The 22408-nt window shown below is 35.8% G+C and overlaps 1 protein-coding gene across 1 annotated transcript in view; it reads left to right on the top strand.

Moving 5' to 3' along the window:
- LOC107728438 (transmembrane protein 132C) overlaps nucleotides 1–22408 on the top strand; it is a 234746-nt gene that overhangs the window by 148466 nt on the left and 63872 nt on the right. The window contains exon 4 of the mRNA XM_016538600.1: nucleotides 5846–6032. Within this exon, the coding sequence (XP_016394086.1) occupies nucleotides 5846–6032 (187 nt within the window). The remainder of the gene's footprint in view (nucleotides 1–5845; nucleotides 6033–22408) is intronic.

Here is a 22408-nt window from a genome sequence, read left to right on the forward strand (position 1 = left end):
TGTGTTTTTGAAAGAAGTCACTTTTGCCTACCAATGCTGCATTTATTTTATCAAAAATACAATAAAAACAGTAATATAAAAACAAATACTATTTAAAATAACTGTTTTCTATTATAATATACTCTAAAGTGTAATTATTCCAATGATGCAAAGATGAATTTTCAGCATCATTAATCCAGTCTTCAGGAGCACATGATTCTTCAGAAATCATTCTAATATGCTAATTTGCAGCTCAAGAAACATTTCTTATTATTATAAATGTTAAATGTAGTTTTTTCAAAACTATGATTTTTTTACAGGATTATTTGATGAATAGAAAGTTCAAAACAGCATTTATGTGGAATATAATTTTTTTGTAACATTATAAATGTCTTTAGTATCACTTTTGATCAGTTTAATGCATTTGATGTATTACTTTCCCCCATAGATTCCCATTATAATTTATCTCTTTGCCCAACCGATGAAAGGCTAGTTCACTCTTACAGAGTCATTTGTTAGAAATAATGTTATTTGTATTCCGTGTGTGTGTGTGTGTGTGTGTGTGTGTGAGAGAGAGAGAGTTCATTGAATTGACGAATGGAAATGTTGATCAAAATAGAATCCAACTTTCCATCTTGCTCCTTACACTACTTTTTTGTTGTGTTTTTTTGTTTTCCGTCCTTTCATTCCTCTCCTTCTATTATTTCTGACTTTTGACCAGATCTTCTCTCGTCTATAATAAGTTTGACACAAAATATTGTATGACTACAAATAGTCAAGCAATATTTTCTGTCTCACTTGCATTTCCAATAGCTTTTTTTCTCACACCAATTATTTTAATAATTAATTTTTTTCTCCCCAAGAAAAGCAAAACTGCCAGAGTTGTGGGACAGTTTTAAATGTGCTCAGTGCATATGTCTCTTTTTATTCTCTCTCTTCTGGCTCACTATCGCTTTTTTGCTGTCGCTCCCGAAAGGCTGCTGTCACCCTCTATTCTGTCGTCCTTTTCCTGCTGTTGTACCTGCCGGAGCAGCTTTCATATCTCTGCAAATCCCCAAGGACACTTTCTGTCTTCCTCTCTCTAATTTTCTCTGGCTCCCTCTCGCACATGAACTGTATTCCTGCACATAGACTTCAAAGAGAGAGGGGCACTGCAAAATTTGCTGAAGGATACTCACTGTTTATGATGATTCAGATGCTGTTTTTTGCAATATGTGAAATCAAGCCAGGCTTATGGTAACATTAAATGTGTAGGTGTTACAGCAGGGGCGCAACTGCACATTTGCTGAGGGGTATGCAAGATCAGTGTTGGCGCCCCCCTGTATTCTAGCCCCTAACACTAACTGCCCCAGAAAACTTTCTGTAAGTCAATGACCAAAAGCCCATTAACTAGCTTGTGCATGGAAGGATACAAACTCATCAGGAGTGAAAAAAGTGACAAAGGTTTGAACCCCCTTCACCCATTTTCAATACCATAGGGAAAAAAAAGTAATAAGTAAAAAAAAAAAAGAAGAAGAAGAATTCATAATTCATAATCCTGTGAAACCTTTTTTGGCTGTTGACATTAATAACGTGTTTTAATGTCGGTAATAGCCACCAACAACACATCTAATGTTCTCTCTGACTTTCCATGTTCCCTTACAAAAATTAACCATGGTTTTATTATGAATAAAACCAAAAATCATGGTTCTTGTAGCCATGGATGGTTAACCACAAATTAACCATGGTTTTTACTTCAAATAATAATTTACATAGAAGCATTAAGATAATATTTTTGTGGTTATAAAATCAGACCTAAGCTAACAACAGCCTTTAAAATTACTTAAAATGCATTATATAAAACAATGAGGCAATAATGATTGGTTAATTCATAATTATATGGTTTCATTAAATAACACTGTTAAAATACATAATGTAATACAAAATAAACAATTTATGTACATTACATATTATTACAAATGCCTGCAAGAGCGCCAAAGGCCTGGTAATTGCTGCTGTTACAATACAGGATGATTTTGATGAACAGGATGAACATTTAGGCTAATTCAAATATCCACTTAATCTTACATTTTTGGCCACCTTTTTGCAATAGAAATACTACAGCCTCTATAATTTATTCAACAAAAACATGTGGACATCACAACCCTTACAAAAAACAACCATGGTTTTATTATTGTAAAACTGCTTAGTTTTCTTTTGTGTGATTTCTGAATGCTTGAGACTATAAAATCAATCAGACAACTGTATTTGTCACGAATCCGGTCCATGAACTTTCCATTTCATTGACTCTCGCACTACACACTGTTGCACATCACCCCGGACTACATTTCCCATCATGCATTGCACTGATTGCACTCAGCACGAATTGCACACACCTGTTTACACTGATTGCACTTTGCCTGTGTTCTGACCCTGCCTGTGATGACCACGTCTCTGTCTTCTGCTAAATAAAGCTTTGCATATGGATCCACACGTCTCACGTCTCGTCAGCCCCGTAACAGTATTAATGGGGGGCACAACAATACGATTCTGCTTAGGGCACCCATTTGGCCAGCAGCGGCCCTGGGCTAAATAATTTTTTTAACTCATTAGAAAATCTAAAAACCGTTAAATAAAAATGTTTCATTACATTCTTTTTAACAACTAAGCTTTTGATTATTTATAACGTTTTATTAAAGAAGATTTTCACAGAATGATTTTGCCAAAATGGCGCCCCCCTATGCACTGCATATACTGCATACCCCGTTTTTGCACCACTGTGTTACAGTTATACTTTCCAATGCAATGTGTGAAAGCTGTATATGTTAAACATTTTTAAACATATTTTCCTTTTGCTTTTACAAACTAAGGGGCAAGTTTAAAGGTTTGTGGGTTTGTTTTTTCCTCATTAAATTAGATTTTTAGCTGAAACCATGGTCCTTTGTGATTCTTAAAATGCAAGTCAGCGGCTACCCTTCTTTGAGGGAAAAAAAAAGGATATCATGGAGCACAAAATTTATACCCGTGGCTCCCGGCAATATATTGGGGTCTTATGAAGTGAAAAGATCGGTCTATGCAAGAAACTGAAAATTATTACCTGTAATCCATAGCCTCAGGCAATTGAGGTTCAGTTGAGGAAACTGGTTCAGTTTTGGGTGAACTCTCCCTTTAAGTGAAATAAAGCTGAAATAAAATACAAATATTGAATTTAAATGAAAAAATAAATAAAAAACAAAAATTAAAAATGCTTAAAAATGAAAACCTTTAAAACAAATAAAGGAATTTTAAGTACTTTCAGCACCAACAAAGTTAGTAAAACTGTCAATATTTGTGTTTTCAAGATGGACCAAAGGGATAAATGATTTTAAGATGAATTTCTAAGTGAAGGCATAACTCACTAGACTGCACCACATTTTGTTTTTAACCCCCACACACACACACACACACACACAATCAATTAAAATCCTCAGCTGCACAGCATTAACCTCATTATAATCAAAAGTAACTAATAGTGATTTGCAAGACAAAAAAGGTTCAGTCAAGTGTTCATTTACACTAAGTCAGGGGTAGGCAAGTTCGGTCCCAGAGAGCCGCAGTCCCGCAGAGTTCAGCTCCAACCCTAATCAAACACACCTGAACAAGCTAATCAATGTCTTCAGGATTACTAAGGCTATAGGCAGGTGAGTTTTTTTTTTCAGGGTTGGAGCTGAACTCTGCAGGACTGCGGCTCTCTAGGACCGAACTTGCCTACCCCTGCACTAAGTGCATGAGCATGGTTCTGTGCTCTACTCTGGGCCTCCGATTCTGACTTTGCGATTGTGTTGGTCCTCAGAGCAACTCGGCATCTGTTTTGACAGGCTGTTGTGAAACTTTGAGGACGTGTGTGCCATGGGACGAGTGAAACGAGCAGTGACAGTGTTCCTGAAATGAAAAGCGTTTTCTCCGTTTTCATTTGCCATTCAGTGCACCTCTGTTTTGTCAGGAAAATTGGGTTGTTGATTCACAACTGGGATGTTTCTTTTCAAACTCAGTGTCTGACTCTCTTGCTGTTCGTGGAGAGGATGATAATTTGTGTGAAAGATACTCTCAAGAGATAGTTGTCATAATGAAACTGGATTTGGGGTGCTGTTTTCATTTTCACTCTTTCTGTAAATGTGTAATCAGGAAACTTCTATGCACTCTGAGAGTGTAGATGTTTCTGCTATTCATGTGTCCCTGTTTCTTCTTGCTATAAAAAGAATATGTCTAGAGCCTGCCCTCACTTGTTTTGTCAAAAATGGGCTTTGTGTAGAAACATGTAAATTAATTGGCTTTATTACAGTGAAAAATATTATTTAACATGCTGCATGCTTGTTTTTGTGAACCTTTTAGTAACATTTACATTAAAAAGTAAATCTGTTTGTTCAGATGTAACATTTGAAAAGTCTGATTCGTTGTAGTGATTTATTGTTTTGAATCAGTAGGTTCAGATGTTTCTGTCCCTCATATCATGTAGCATTGGAAAGTCTGATTCATCTGAGAGCTAAAGTCCCATTCATTTTATTGAATCAGTTCAGGCCCTGTACATTCCCTGTGCTATGTTTTGAAAAACATAGTTATGTAAAAAGGATTTTTATTGTTGTTTAGGAAATATTTACCTCTTCAGTTTTGATACTTTCAGCCTAATTGGGATTGTTCATTCATTCAAAACCCCTCACTGTTTTGTTTCAAAGAGAAAGAAAAAAAGGAAAACGCCTGAATTATAGTCTGTGTTCAAAAGCTTACGCAGCTGACTTGTTGCCTCACTTTATCAGGCTTTATAGGCAACGTTTGCGCATGAAGGTACCTCCCGAAACTGATTTAGGACAGAGTTCTGAGGCAGCATATTAGTTTAATGATCCACAACAAAATAGAGAGAACAACTAAGTAAATGTGTAATTAGCCTACTTCAATACTAATTTTGTGTTAGTAATGACAAGTGGAAAAGGTTGGTCCAAAGTGCACATGTACAAACAAACTGACCAAAAAATTGCAACTTTCATTAGTTTATTGGATAGTTATTAGATCTTTTGTTTTCTTATGAATATTGTCCCTTTTCATGTCCAATTTTTGTAGCTTGTAGTGAATCTTAACTTTTTCAGAGCAGTAGCTCAACTCAGACTACTTTAAATTAATAGTAGTTTGTAACTTGGTAAACTACATTTTCAAAGAAGCTTCTGGTATCTGGATCTATCCTGGCCATTTGCTTGAAAAGTTCAGGAGTTACTGATGTAAAGCCAAGAAAGACATTAGACAAACAGTGTTGTTGTTCTTCAACTCTGCATGCAATTTGAGGCAAGGTGATCACCACCTCAGGCAGAAAATGAAGTTTCTGTGTCTTTGTTTCTCTGTCTGTCTCTCCCTCTCTCGTTCATTCTTCTGTTCCTGTCAGTTGCAGTCTCTGTATGTGTCTACCTCCATCTGTTCCCTGTCTCTCCATATCGCTTCCTTTCTTATACCTCCTGCCTTACTTTTCCCCTCTGTTGGGTTTCTCCTCTCAATCCTTCTTTTAATGTGTTGCGGTGCGGTAATCGCTGAGAGCTGTGTCATTGCACTCAGCAACTCTTTTATGATGCTTCTCACTTGCTCCTTGTTCCTCGATCGACTCGTGACGGTAAACTCTAAGTGACTTGACGTGGCTTCAAACCTTTCTTCCTCTGGAGACTTGTTACATCACACGATCTGTTGTTTTCAACTCTCTCTATGTGGTCGCATGTGTCAGTTGCATCATTTTTGAATATAAAAATGGATAATTCTCAGCGTGAATGGTTCTTGACATTGTGACCGCTCTCTCAAAATCACGGTACGGATTATTCGAAAACTGTCAGTTTCAAAGAACTTTTCTGTCTCTCTCTCTCTCTTTCTTCAGCGTGGAGCCGGGCTGGCAGAGGGTGGTTCAGGTGGATCTGGAGGTGGACGGTGTCGGAAGTACAGTAGGCAGCAGGTCCATTTCCTGGGCGGTGGAATATCCGGGCATCAGGGCCAGCAATGAGGAAACTGAGACGCACATCCACCTGGCACAGAAAGACCTAGTTGGCATCGTGCCGCTGGCTATGGTGAGAACATCGTCATTTCGGCGCTCTCTCAGGGAGCCGCTGGGTCTCTTCGGGGAGTTCTGGGACTGACAGATAAAAGAGGCAGGCGGTCATGCTTTTTAGTTGACTTTGATATAATGTAAAAGAAACCGTCTGGGTTGTCATGACCATTTTTTCGGTTTAGCATAATCTCATATTTTAAAAAGCAATGGTCCAGTAAAAATCTTGAAGACACGAGTGACCAGAATCAAATATTTTAAATTACAACTACAATTATTTTGATATTCTTAAACAGTTTGCATTCTACACTCTCAGAAATTTACTTATTTACTTAATTACTTACTTACTATATTACTATGAATATTGTGTACAAAGTGAACAGCTGAATAATTAAGACATGTAAATGTATGAATACATACACATACACATTGGGTGTATAACATGCACCCAAACACCTATATATATATATATATTATATAAGCATGCATACACACGTATACATACACATACTGTACATACAAACCCCTTATACACTGTACTGTGTATGCTCGCAAATTCATAAATGCATACATACAAATGCATACATACCCACATATGCCTATATTCAGACACTTGGCAGTGGAAAATAATTTAACTAATTAGAACATAGAATATATGAATAAAAGAAAAGTTACTAGTGACATTAACACCACTTATCTCTTAGGATACTACTTGTTTCCTTTAATATTAACATAAGCAAGAACTAAATGAAGGTGGTAACACACTAATCTGATTGCCGGATATCATAGTTTCTTGTCGAAAAATTAACAAACAATATATAAAATTATTTGAAACACTTAGAGTGCACCCCTAAGCTTGACCACTTAACCATTAAGAAGTTATAAGTCAGGATTGTTAATGATTTTATAGGGTTCCATATTTTAACAAATATCTTTTGTCTAACTAATATCTTATATCTTAGCTCTTCTAGGGGTAACACATAACTTAAACCAAATTTCAAATACAGGCACAGACTTCCATTTCTGTAAAACTGCCTTCTTTGCTAAGATCATACATAAAGAAACAGCTTGTGACACATATTTACTTCCTATGCCCGAAGTATCTCCAAAAATGCCCAGTTTTGGCCCAGGTGGCAAATTGATTTTATATGCTTCTGAGATAAATCAGTGCCTCGTTCTATTGAAATGTGATTACATAGAATTTCAAGAGATTGATGAATAGATATGTTTTCAAAACCAGTGACATATTTCCTAGCAAAAAAAAAAAACTGTAGATAAAATATCATATTTTAATTTAAGTTGACTAAATGAGCCAAATTTATTATCAATATATAAGTCTCTGTGGAATTTAAACCCTTTTGCTTCCATTGGGAGAAAATCTTGTCTTGTAAGCCAGGGGTAAAGGTGTGTTTTTTACAAATTGGGCTGTCCAGATATACAGTAGCCTCCATGTAGAAGATCCAAAAATGATTTAATATTTTAAGAAAGTTAATTATTACTATATTTTCATTATAAAAATTCATATATATTATGAATCAATATTTATTGGACTATTCAACAAAGCTTCTAAAGATGTCTTCCTACAGGAAGTTCTTTCTAACCAAACCCATTCTGGTATCTCTGTATTCTCTGGAGTTTGTCTCCACCAGGAAAGGAACTGTAAATTATCGGCCCAGTTGTAACATCTGAAGGAGAGAAGACTAAATCCTCCCTCTGCTTAAGTATCTTTCATGACCCCCAGGATATTTTGTTGTATGAACATGTAGACAGTGAAAATATATCAAAAGAAAGAACAGAGCTTCATTCATTCTTTTTTATCAACACACAACAACAACAAAAAAGCTGAGAAAATTGCATTGGTGTCCAAGACTTCATCTGGATCGGATTCAGAATGATGAGCAAAACATGAATTATCCAATTCATGAGTCCAATTGCACCAACACCTCCAAATCTTGTTTACTTCTTCATGGGCACCAACATTTTTCTTGGTAATATTAGCTATTTTGATTTATATGCTGTTGAATGTTTGGTGATCATATAAGCGTAAACAACTTCTGTCATTGCCGCCTGGTTTACACAGATCGTTTTCGCTTGTTTTGGATTAGGAATGTGCTGTACCATTTCAGAAGATTCATAACTGTGCCACCTAACGACAGTGTAAACAAAGATTGCTGTTATAAATGTCAATGTCGGGGAAGTGTTGTGTCGTGTAATGATGGAAAATGTCATCAGTGGAGGAGAAAAAGTTAATGTACTAATATGTACACTTTAGGTACTAATATGCACCCTTAATGGGGTAAATAAATTGCAAAGTTGTGCCTTTTGAAAGGGTACCACCCCTGTTTTTTCCTGTGAGTGTAAATTTTAACTAATATTCATTCATTTTATCTTTGACAAGAGTTTTTTTTTTTGTCAAATAAAATTAAGTGTGAATACTTGTCATGTGGCAAATGAATTCGATTTTTGGTCTAGTGAATGGTGTTTGATTAATCTTCAGAAGAAAAAAAAACTAAAAAAAATACTATAACTACATGTTTTTAGGTGGTCTAATCTTTTATGTTGGTCGATTAAAAGTTTTAAATCTAAATTAACCATGATTAAGTATTCATTTAAAGGAATCCCTATCCAATCTAAGGATCTCTCTTATTAAATCACATCTATTTTTAAGTTCACATTTAATAACTCACCAATACCTAACAACCGTTGTAATTCAAGAAAGTGTAACATTAATCTCTTATAATCATTATTAATCAGAACAATCAGTGCAGACGGAAACCATTTTAAGGACAGCTTGCAGGAAGGAAATGTGCTTATTGATGTAATACTTTATTATTTTTCTCTGATTAAGAACACCATTCAGCCTTGACGGTGCAGAAGAATATTCAGAGGTTGCTTTGCTATTTCTTCAGATATGTGCTATTGAGGAGTTCCAGAATAATTACATTTCATTATTTTATTGTAATTGTTCTTGAATCAAATTGGCTTGAAATGGTCCATTTTTAAAGAATGATATTTGAGTCATTTAAATGATTTTGTAGATAATTTTTTGTGTGTGCATATGAATACACTATCAATCATGACCTCCTTTCTTGCTAATTCTTGTGTAATAATTATTAATCATAAGGAAAAATAAATGCGAATATGCAGTCTCCAACTGGGATCTACACAAACATCAATGGGTCTATTAATGAGAATGACAATAATAAATATATAGCAATTAGATATGTCACTTAAACTCTTAACTCTTCATGGTTAAGTGTGCTGTAATATGTTAAAATGTTTACGTTTGTCTAAATAAAGCAGATCAATTTCCATCTCTCTTGACACACACTTCTTACATTTCTGAAATCAATAATGCTTTTTGTCCATTTGTCCATTCAATAATGGAATCAATTTGCTGCAGTCACTTGATTCTTTATGAATTCTTTCCGATATGTTCTCTGTCTCCAATAGTTTTCCATAAGGTTGCGTAATAATTTAACCTAATCTAAGTAATAGACAAAATGGTATCTCATTTATAGGTAATCCAACATATGATACCTCAACATATTTGCATTTTCGATGAGGTATTAGTGAAATACAACACCTGTGATGGTTTATTAATTAATCACCCTCCTGTGCCCTCTCATCTGAGACCCTGTTTGGCCATCTGAGGGACTTCAAAAGTCTTCAACAGCTGGGATTCAATGCTGTAGTGCTTGCTGTCACACTTCACTGTCCCCTCGCTAATCATTTTGCAGTTTCTGTGCCACTTGCTGCTTGTTGGTTCACCCCTAATTGTCTGGCACGTGGTTGTGGTATTTGAGGTCTAACGGGAGAGTTTTGGCAAGTATGAGGCTCTTGCTCCAGACTCTTTAGGGCAGAGTGAGTGGTTTGGCTATCGCTTAGCTCCAGACGAGGTCTCAAGTGGAGGAGCTCAGGGAGTCATGCATGACTAGGCAGAAGGACTTCTCTCAATTTTTGTGTTTTGGATGCTGAAGAGGCAATAGGTAATCCAACATATGATACCTCAACATATTTGCATTTTCGATGAGGTATTAGTGAAATACAACACCTGTGATGGTTTATTAATTAATCACCCTCCTGTGCCCTCTCATCTGAGACCCTGTTTGGCCATCTGAGGGACTTCAAAAGTCTTCAACAGCTGGGATTCAATGCTGTAGTGCTTGCTGTCACACTTCACTGTCCCCTCGCTAATCATTTTGCAGTTTCTGTGCCACTTGCTGCTTGTTGGTTCACCATGTAATTGTCTGGCACGTGGTTGTGGTATTTGAGGTCTAACGGGAGAGTTTTGGCGTGTATGAGGCTCTTGCTCCAGACTCTTTAGGGCAGAGTGAGTGGCTTGGCTATCGCTTAGCTCCAGACGAGGTCTCAAGTGGAGGAGCTCAGGGAGTCATGCATGACTAGGCAGAAGGACTTCTCTCAATTTTTGTGTTTTGGATGCTGAAGAGGCATCCGCTCTGTGTTTGCTGGTTTTTCATGTGCTAAATCGCTGGAGTTGAGCTGAGGTCTTGACGGTAACGTTTTATATGTAAATAGGCTACTAGGACTGTTCAATTAAAGATATTATTCAGATTATTTTAAGATATAATTACATAATATGCTTATTATTTAATCACATTATTTGCATATATCAGTATTTGCTGATAAAAGCCCACAAATATTGCAAGAGACAAAATATTTCTCACTAGAGGAAAATTATGCATTGTAGAGTTCATGTACTAGTTAAGTTGTAACTTGTGAATTTGTGTTAATCTTGTCATAATGCGTTATATTTTATATAATTTATTGTACTACATTTTGTAAAAGAAATTAATACATTTATTCAGCAAGAACGCATTAAATTGATTAAAAGTGACTTTTCCGAAATCATTATGACAGAGAAAACTGGTCCTAAAGGTTGGAAAGTTACATATCATGGAATTATGTATGGTTTAAATAACATGGAGTGTTAATTTGCGTAAATCTTGTATTAATGCATTACTTTTTATGCAATTCACTGTACTAAATTAGCAAGTTAACAGTCCTAATTAGGCCTGGGTTTACAATATCAATTCATCAATTTTAATCAGTCTTCATTTTGATGAACCAATATGATTTTTAAATCTCAAGATCTTTTTTTTTTAGTCTGTGCTGTTTTCTGTTGATGCGTGAACAAAACTTCACTAAAGATTACTTGCAGGCCACCTGCTATCCAATAATTGCAGTAAGCTTTGTGTTAGTCTCAACAGTAAGTCTCAACTACTCAAAATAATAAATGTTGTTTTGATGCTTTTTAAAGTGGTGTCAGTACCACACATATACCTAATATACGTACTCATCATCAAATTCAAAGCAAAGCTGAACTTTTGAGTTAAAAAGGTGTTGTAGCTGGATGACTTCCAGCCGTTACCTCTGCCTCCCAGGCAAACATCTAATTAAACTCCACTCCACATCCTTTCATGGGTTTTCAATCCTTTGATAAATGCTTTTCTATTGCTGTTCATTTCATGAATCAGCACATTAAAGAGGAAATCAGACAGCTGCATCGCTGCAGACAGGGCTCACCTGAACACTATTTTAGCTATCAACTGTCAACACTAAACATTATTTCCACAGATCTTCATTTGATAATCCAGATTTGACTTTACTCACCCTTCTTAAAAGGGTGTCTGTTTGGGTTGTGAATTCACTGTCTAAAAATCCTCCCAGGTTCCTGGCTGGTCTAACTTGAATTAGTGTTGTCAAATCCAACTAGTAACATCCGAGTAGTGATGTTGGGGTCAGTCGATACAGCCTGGCTGATGATGAAGAGTTCGGTCTTTGCAAGATCATCTGGAGATTGCGTTCTCAGGAAATGTTTTCTGCAGACATGGTGGGGAGCCTGGAAAATCTGTGTGCCTGTTTAAGTGGGCTCAGTGAGCTGGTGGGTGGCAAGACCAAAGCCATATAAACCAATGATATTAGTATGAAACAGTATATATATTGTATTCAAAGGATATTTTAATGTATATATTCATTATTATTGATGCATAATCTGTAGGGAATTCTTGGTAAAGCTAGGTAACAATACATTATACATGAAAGATCTCATTTAATTATTTTCTATTTTTTATTGTATCTTTTTAATTCAAAAGATATGATTTTTCATAACAGTTTCAGCATAGGAACAATTTATGACTCTATCTATCCATCCGTCCATCAATCCGTCAACATTCCTATCAACCAATTAGATTTTAAGGCTTGACTTGATTTTGATTGGCATTCACCTCAACCTATTATTTTCCTCTAATTTTTAAGGAAGGATCATATGTTGTTCCAGTAACATGTCCCACCTACAAAATCACTTCCCATGTTAAGCTTTCCTCTGACGTAGGCCAGTGTCTTGACATTGAAGGACCTGTACTTTCTGGGTGATTGCGTAATAAGAATAAACCTGTTCCTTACTCCAGTGAATCATTTAATCATTAAAGTTCTGGATACAAATCATAAAAAACCTGGCCACCGGAAGCTGTAATTCATTTCGAACAGCCCCGGGCGAAAACCAGAGAGGTGAACGTGGGATCCAATAGCCATTGTACTGAGAGAGGCACCTCAGTTAAAATGCTAATCCACTCATGGGCCAGTGTGGGAGTTTCCCCTGAGCCAAGCGCTCCGGCGGTCGGATGTCAGATGAAGCGCTGTGATGTACTGCTACCGACCTTTCCTCAGACGCGCTTCCTGGAGGAGGTTACGAGCCCCCCTGTAGGAGCTGATCTTTGGATGAATTAAGCGGAGCGTGAAGAGCCCGGCGCAGCGAGGCAGTGAGATACCGCCTCGGCCCGAGTGAGTCCCACACCGAGGGTCACTGTAATCTCGATTAATTACCTACAACAGATGGCCTCCAATGAGAGAGAGACAGCTCAAGGCTGTGTTGGCAAGAGTGTTGCCTCAGCTTTGCTTTACATCAAGCTTTCATCAGTAATTAGTTTTAATTAGGCTAACATGCTACATTTTCTTTGAGCCGTGATATGGAGCTAATAGGGTTATGAGGGGTAGAAATAATCCTTTTAAACGCAGTAATCTATGAGTGACCTCTGCGCAGGTCGCAGGTTTTGAACGTAAATAATCAGAAATGATTCATAGCTCCGGTGCCGTCCGTCTATATTTATGGATTATTAGCTTTCTTGGCCCGTATCTGTCTTCTCTCGCTCTCTTTCTTATAAGTTGGTGCATATTTTTCAATTAATGGTGTCCTTCCTGTTAATCAATTTGAACAAAAGGACGTTTAATAGCTTCTCTAAAGCTCAGTAGCTCAACTGCGCTGCGACAGACCTCTGGGACAGACCGAGAGAGAGAGAGAGAGAGAGAGAGAGAGAGCGCATCAAGGGACAGATGAAGAGAGCTGAAGTTTTATGAGAAAATTTTCCACTTTGAAAAACATACAGTGAGAGCGGTGGAAAGGCTCTCAGGTGTACCTCGGCTGCCTGACAGAGACTGAATTTGTCATCTATTTCAATACCGCGTGGCAGAAATGAGGAGAGGAGTGGAACAAGGGATGAAAAAGAGAAAAAAATCAGCCGAGCCTTATGAGTGAAGAAAGGTGAAGATGAAAGATATTTCCACCCCTGTGTGTGTCTCCCGTCCAGTGTGCGTGTAGTATGATGTGTTGTGTGGGTCATGTGAAGATAGATCTGCCGCTCGGTAATTGAGGCAGATCAGATTTGTCAGCACAGCAGGAGGCTGTTCTCTGAGCTGACTTGTGCGCGCACACACACACTCATGCAGTGATTTTAGCATTGATTAGCCCAGTGCCTTCATTATTACAACTGCATCACAGACAAATAAAGTGGAAGATGACAATATTACACACTCCAATGATAAAGAAACACGATATTGAAATTAATCCAACAAGATCTGTCTTTCTAATAACTCACCCACATTTGTAACTGATTTAAGACTACATGGGAAGCACACAAACACCCCCTTCCAACCCTACAAAGCTGCATCAAAAAACAGTATTATAGGCAGTTTGGGGTCTGTAAGATTGTTTTTTTTTTGTAAGCTGTCTCTTAACTTCACAAGACTATTTGATTCAAAATAGTACAAAAAAAACTGTTATCTATTTTAATATATTTTAAAACATAATTTATTGTGATGAAAATTTTCAGCATCATTACTCCTTCAGTGTTACATGATCCATCAGAAATCATTCTAATATGCTGATAATTGTCAGTGTTAAAAACAGTGTATTTCAGGATTTTTTGATGAATAGACATTTCTAAATTTATTTGAGATATATATTTTTGTAACATTATAAATGTCTTTACTGTCTTTACTTTTTATCATTTTAATGTGCCCATTGCTGAATAAAATTATTAATTTCTTTAAAAAATCTTATTGACCCCAAACTTTTTAACGGTAGTTTAAGAGGGGCTGTATTTAAAAAATAATGCATGAATGATTTTTATATATAAAAAAACTGCTATGAAATAATAAGTTGGTGTAACCACACTTTGTCTTTAAAAATAAATTTTAAAGTAGTTTTTAAGGTTGTTGCAAGTATCTTTGAGAACTTACCAGTTATGAATTTAGACTTTAGTATAAATTCTTTCTGTCTCTTCATGCAATCTCAGATTGACTGGATGATGGTAAGATCAGGTCTCTGTGAGGATCAATCTGCCTTTTGTAGGACTCCTTGTTCATAAAAACAGTCTCACTGGATTATTATAATATTTGCAAAAAGAATGTTGTGAAACCTAAAATTGATATTTCCTATTGATGCATCAAAAGAAAAAAATAACCTTCTTAAAACAAACATTTTAATGTGTTTAGACTTACACAGTACAATATGTAGTAATACAGTACTGGTGCAATATTTTATTCAATAAGTATAAAATATAACCCAGGATCAATCTTCGTTCAATTGACTTGATCAGCTTTAATCTACATGCATCTGTGCATAGGATATCATACAGTCTATAGAGTCTCACTGAAGTCATGTTTTATTGAGAATCTATAGCAGAAGCATGTACCATGATTAATGTTAAATGGACTCTAAGTTAACTGTGAACCCTGCTCCACAGCCGATTTCATTGGTTAACTAGATCACGCAGTCACATGTCAAGAAAAATGTAGTCTTCACTGATTTTGTTCAGAATTCAGAAAATTAATGAATTTAAGCATGCATAACAAATGTAACAAATATAAGAGCATCATGAGTGACATTTGCATTGGACAGTGGACTTTCAAGTTTTTGTCCTGTCTTGAAGTCTGTTTAGCAATAGTTTGCAGACAAAACTACTAATGCCATTGTACACATTTGGCATATTTTGAGCTGCAGGAATAAAGCTGAACTCACAAAAACACTCTCTAGTATGTCAACTAAAAAGCTGTGGCTGTTCACCACTCTCTGTTTTTATGGTTAAATGGGCTTTCACAGAGCAGCAAGTTCCTGCCCCTGATGTGATGGTCCACTCTCATGAAAGTCATTTTTCTCTTGGCTCAACATCCAGTGTTGCCAGCTGCACATTAATAACCAGTAAAGATAACATGTGCTTCCAGCTTAGTGCAATCACACAAACACCCCCTTCTACCCCTACTGCATATTCAGACAGTAGAATGCAAAAAAAAAAACAGAATGTGTTTGTTGCTTTTTTAGAACAGATGTGCTTGGAAGCATATAAATGCAGAGTTTGCAGTGGATGTTCTCTGGAAAGCATAGCATGTGATTTGGCATTTAAATGCACCAGGTTTGTGGTGTGGTTTGTGTTGTGTGGAGGTCTTCAAGGTTTGAGTTCACTGTTGTGGTGCAAAGGTGAAATATTGTGCAATTTGGTAGCTATTTTTGAAACACCGAAACACTTGTTTTGTTCAACCTGTATTCTTAGTTTGTGTGGTGTTCACATACAGCCAGAACTGGAATAGTGAAATACACAGAGGTTCTTCTATTTTTTTTCCTTTCCTTTCCTTTACTTTACTTTACTTTACTTTACTTTACTTTACTTTACTTTACTTTACTTTACTTTACTTTACTTTCCTTTCCTTTCCTTTCCTTTCCTTTCCTTGTTCCTTTTCCTTTCCTATCCTAACCTATCCTTTCTTTTTCACATCCTCCTCCTTTCCTTTCCTTTCCTTCTCTTTTTTCTCTTTCCTGCTCTCCTCTTCCCGTAGGCTTTGATTTAGACTATGCAAGTGTATCATATTACATTTCTTAGCATGCTGTGACACACATTCTTTCCACAATGACAACTCTGAAATATGAATCCCTAGTGCCCAATCCATTAGTCTCTCTCTCCTCCTCTCTTTCTTCCCTCTCGATCACTTGCTCTCTAGTTGAATTAGCATGATAAAGTGCAGTAGTTAATTGGAGCAGCCATGGAGTTCATATGTGCCATAACGCAGGTAATGTTAATGAACAGGGCTCTCGAGCGCTGATGAATAATGTCCTATTCACACACATTTCTTATACTCAGTTCATCTAAATCCTGGTGTGCAATTCACAAACATCTTAAATGAGATTTTTCATTTTTAAATAAGAGCGAACATTGTCACATACTCATCAGTGTTTGTCTGTGTGCGCAAGTCGGTCAAAAACACTCTTGTGCATCAGGTGCTCCATTATTTTCTACGATGAGCACTTCAGAAATCTTAAGCAAATTGATGCAAGGATGCACATTGATTCAAAACTCCTTCAAGCTTAATAAAGATGCAGTTTAGCCGTTTCATCCTTTGATCACAACACAATTCATGTTGTCTAAAATCATATCCTGTTTCCTGCATACAAAAGCACACCAATAATCCAAACAGGAAATGATTTTCCACTCCGTCAAAGAGCGAGAGTCAGCGAGAGAGAAAAAGGCCTCAGTGAATCTGCTGCCATAGCATCTAAATCTGCCCTCTATTTAGTTCTCATTTGTTTGTTTGATTATTTATTTATGCATTTATTTGTGTTCACACTGTGCTTTCGCCAGCATCTCGAGTGACGGACTGAAGAAAAAGGAGCTGACAGCCGCGCCTGAGGCAACAAGAGACGATGTTACCGCACGTATGTGTATATGTGTGTGTGTGCGCGCGAACCAGTTGTGGCAGAATATGTGAAAGGATGAAAAGAGAATGACAGCAATTATTCCAGCCCACACAGCTCACTGGTCCCCTCCTAATGCGATCCCGCCGCAGAGCTCCTGTTCCGCTGTTGCACCTCTCTGAATGCCAGACCAAGACACACGCAGAATATTAACATCGCTGATACTGAGTGAGATTTTAGATGCAATTTCAGATCTGTTTAGTGACTGGAACATCAGAACACAACTGAGAAGGCATATTCATTTTAGCGACGCTTTTTCAGTGAACTCGTTCAAAAACTGATTCAGTTGAGGTATTACTGAGTAGTGTTTATACAGTCAATACAATCATGTCTTTGCATTGAACTTTTTAAAGAAGTTTAAATAGTGGACAAGTGCAATGATTCTGCAATTATTAAACGTATATAACCAAATTCAGTCTGTGTTCTCCAAGCCCGCGATTATTTGATCAAAAATACAGCAAAAACTATAATATTGTGATGTGTTTTTGCGATTTAAAAAAACTGTTTTGTATTTGAATGTATTGTAAATTGTAATTTATCCGTGTGATGTAAAGCTACATTTTCAGCAGTCATCACTCCAGTCTTCAGTGTCACATGGTCCTTCAGAAATCATTCTAATATGCTGATTTTCTTCTCAAGAAACATTTCTTCTTATTATCCGCTTAATATTTTTCATAGAAACTAATACAACATATCCACGATTATTTGATGAAAGTTCAAAAGAACAGCATTTATTTAAAAACTTTTTGTAACATAATAAACGTCTTATTTATTAATGCACCCTTGTCAGATAACAGTGTTAATTTTAAAAAGTACTATATCGTTTATGTTTTAAACAAATATCAACAGTAAAGTGATTGACATTTTAAGTAAAGTAAGTGAAGTAAAGTAAAACAAAATATTTTGCTAACACTTTATTTTAGGGTGTCCTAAAATAATAAAACATGTAAATAATAAAACATGTAACACATGTTACATGTACTTACTATTATAATAACAATAAATTATGCATAATTACACGCAAGTAACCCTAAGCCAAACCCTAATCCTAACCCTAACCATGTAGAAAGTACATGTAGTTAATTAATATTACTCAGTACTTACACTGTAACAAGGACACCTTAAAATAAAGTGTAACCAATATGTTTTATATATTTTACTTGAGAATATTATTATCATCCCTTCTTTTTTAGACTATAAAAATTTTATTATAAAATAGAATAAAAAGTAATTTTGTGACTTACTCAATAATTAGGAAAAAATCTGATTAAAACAGTGAAAAGCATAAAATTCCTTCAATAAATTGGGCTTAAATCATAAAATTGATGTTGGTCAATGTGTTTCTACTTTAAACAGCATGGTATCGATATGTGTTGGCCATTAATATTTTTTATGATTTAAACCAGAATTATTAAAGACTTTTTTTAACCGCTTGACTGTTTTTAATTCATGAGTTATTGTACTCATGTTTCCAGTGAGCACCAGAGGTCATACATAAGGGTAATTTTTTTTGAGATTAAGATTTATACATCATCTGAAAACTGAATAAATAAGCTTTCCATTGATTTCCAAGATTTTCCACAACTATTTGAAAATCTGGAATCTGAGGGTGAAAAAAAAAATCTAAATATTGAAAAAATCGCCTTTAAAATTGTCCAAATGAAGTTCTTAGCAATGCATATTACTAATCAAAATTAAGTTTTGATATATTTACGGTAGGAAATTTACAAAATGTCTTCATGGAACAAGATCTTTACTTAATATCCTAATGATTTTTGGCATAAAAAATCAAAAATTAAGTTTTGATATATTTACGGTAGGAAATTTACAAAATGTCTTCATGGAACAAGAGCTTTACTTAATATCCTAATGATTTTTTTTACATAAAAGAAAAATCGATAATTTTGACCCATACAATGTATTGTTGGCTATTGCTCCAAATATACCCCAGCGACTTAAGACTGGTTTTGTGGTTCAGGGTCACATATATTTTTATACTCCTGTTGCACACATTTTCTAAATTCTATTTGCAATTCATATAAGAAATATCGAAAAAGTTCCCATTTGTAGGCCAGCAGATCTACTGATAGAATATATGATTTTTGTTGCTGCCCACTGTGTCCTCTGTTATTGAGTGTTTACTACCAAATCGTGTATGTCCAGTGTGAGTGTGTGTGGTTCAGGTTCTTGCAGGATGAGCTTGGTTGAGCTGCAACAGTATAGATTTAAACAGAGCGGAGAGCTGAAAGGGAAGAGGAGCACTGGCATGGATCAGAGGGCAGAGGCAGGGAGGTTAGGTCCCATCGGAGGCAGCCCTGCCGTAGGTGACAGGCCCAGCTTCGATCTGTCTGTTTAAACTCACAGAGCCTGCTCAGAAGCTGTCTTCCTCCTGGCACATACTTTTTCAACACTGTGTTAACTTGTGAAAGGCATCGGTTTCTCATCCACCTTGTTATCCATCCGTTTAATCCATAATTTAATCAGTTAATCCATAATTCATTCAGTAAAGGATGAGATCACTGCTTATTTAATGTGAAGCATTAATTGCTGGTTCTAAACTACAGTGGGCCATTTGTATCCGAAAAGCTTGAAAGGAAGAAAATTGAATCTTTTGTGTAGCAGGATGAAGAGCAGAATGGAAAAATCGAAGAGGAGAGGGTTTAAAGGGGAAAGTAGAAAGATATGTCTTTGTTGCATTTAATATAAAAAACCATGGGGAAAACAAATCAGGGCGGCAGGAAAATGATGCTGAAATGTTTGGAAAGGCCATGCCCTGAATGCACAAGTCAACGCTGAGATCATGACCTGAGATTGATCCTGTGGAGATGGTCAAGATACAAGAGAGGAGAGCTGTTCTTGATCTCACCTCTGACTGTCTTACACATAACATACTTCCCTCAAAGTTTTTTGTATTCAACATGATCATCTTCTCAGTGTATCAACCCAAAACCTTCATGAATCCTGAAGTAAAAAACATGACATACAAGCCTTAAGCGGTCAAGATGGTCAACCAGTTTGTAATGCTGCTGTTTTTATTTTTTCAGAGAAAAACATTGACCATGTTTCAGCCATGTTTGGAAGGATGTAAATAAAACAGCTCATACAATTACACATAATGCTATTATTACTTTAGGAAATTCATTCAGTGTCTATAATTCATTAGTTAGAGAGGAGCAGGACAGGAGCATTACCATAAATGTGTGTATTATATTTTATATTTATTATATTTGTACCTGTTGGTGATGTATTATTTAATGCATAAACCTGTCATGAAAAAAAAGTATTTATGACAGCTGTATTACTGTTTAATGTTTATATTTTAACTATATGTTGGAGTATAATTATATAATTAGAAAGTTTGTATAAAAACTGCCTTGCATGCACAACACTCATACACTCTTTTATTTGAGTGTTTATTATATCTAAAAATAGATAGCAATTGAATTTAATAATTCTGTCTTCTGTTATTAATTTCAACCTTTAAAGGGGTGGTTGACTGTTTTTTTTCAGTATTTTTTTATTTCAGTATTTTTTCTAGGCTTGATTGTGTTTATGGGGTGCAGTCTAACATGTGTTAATGCTTCATTTAAAAAAAAAAGCATTCTTTTTCACATAATTTACCTTTTTTCCACACTGCTCTGTCCCTTCTATAAACGCGCTGATGATTTCCTGGTTTTAAGAAGCCACTCCCTCAGAAATACGCAATGGGCTCTGATTGGTTATCTGGCCCAGTGTGTTGTGATTGGCTAAACTGCCTCTAGTGCGCGTCTTTTCCCGGAGCGGGGTGTGTCTGGGTTTGTGACGTCACAAACCCGGGAAGTAACTTGTTGTAGTCCTAAACGAGCCGTTTTTGTAGGCATTAAACTGCCATAATTTTAAAAGACGATATCTCAGTTTGCATTGAACTTTCAGCGTTGTAACTTTGCAGATGTTGTTTATGTTCAAACAGCAACATTTCACACTATCTAATGTTAAAAAAGTGAAATCGCAATCAACCACCCCTTTAATGTTTACAAAATCATTTGAGAGATATTTTTGTCCTGACATATAATTTATTTACTTAAAATGTTTCCAAATAAATCAATCTCAGATTTAACTATTCAATGTTGGAATCAAATGGAATTAAGAGCTTGTGATTTAGAATCAAATCAAATAGTTAAAATGTTTCAATACCCATCCATAAGCTGTGGCCAAGTTGCTGGTAGTCCAACTACTCTAATCAACCACTTAAACAAGATTGGACTAGTTAATGATCACAAAACAACCAGCTAAAAACCACATACAATCTTATAATGCTCTTTTTAAAAGAGCCTTTTCCACCTTTTCCAAAATTAGGAGTTTATATCTCACAGTGTGACTTTATATCATGATTACATCTTTGTTTCCAATAATTGCAACTTTATATCTTACATTGTGACTTTACAATCTCACAAATTGTTACAATATCAAACAGTTCAACTTAATATCTCAAAGCTGCGACTTTATATCTTACAATGTGACTTAATTTATTAGTTTAAACTTTATCTCATAATTACCTTTTGTATTTTCCATGAGGGTTTTTTTTTCCTGGAGGAAGTGATTTAAGTGTCTCTTTGAAACCATGATATATATGAAATGTTTAATTAACCTAATTGTAGATGTTGCATTACATGGAAACAAGGCCCTGATATATGATTTATACAAACAATCATATTTGTGTAAAATGCTAATCAAACACTAGAGCAGTGGGAAATGATGTATTAGCACTACCTGAGATTTCTAATCATTAGTAACTATCTCGACACCCCCCATTCATCCAACAGAGAAAACAGAAGTCTGGCATTCACACACACACACACACCCCTAGTGAAAAATAAATGTACATTTGCATTACATTTACATTTAGACATTTAGCAAACGCATTTATCCAACGCGACTTACAAATGAGGACAATGGAAGCAATCAAAATCAACAAAAGAGCAATGATATGCAAGTGCTATAATAAATCTCAGTTAGCTTAATGCAGTACACATAGCAATGTTTTTTTAAATCATATAATAAATAAAAAGAAAACAGATGGAATAGAAAAAGAATAGAGCAAGCTAGTGTTAGAGGCCTTTTTTGCTTTTGTTAATCAGAAGAAGTCAGAAAGAAAATAAAGAAAACAAGCAGTTAGTAAATAAATAGAGTGCAACTCTAAAAGGGGCAAGTTTTTTTCTTTTTTATAAAGAACATAATTAGAATAGAGAGTGCTAGAGTTAGAGGGTCAAATAAAGATGGAAGAGATGTGTTTTTAGCCGATTCTTGAAGATGGGACTGAGTTGGGCAGGTCATTCCACCAGGAGGGAACATTTAATTTAAAAGTCTGAGAAAGT

Source organism: Sinocyclocheilus rhinocerous, unplaced genomic scaffold, assembly GCF_001515625.1.
Source record: "Sinocyclocheilus rhinocerous isolate Xijiao unplaced genomic scaffold, SAMN03320098_v1.1 scaffold787, whole genome shotgun sequence".
NCBI classification, from domain to species: Eukaryota; Metazoa; Chordata; class Actinopteri; order Cypriniformes; family Cyprinidae; genus Sinocyclocheilus; species Sinocyclocheilus rhinocerous.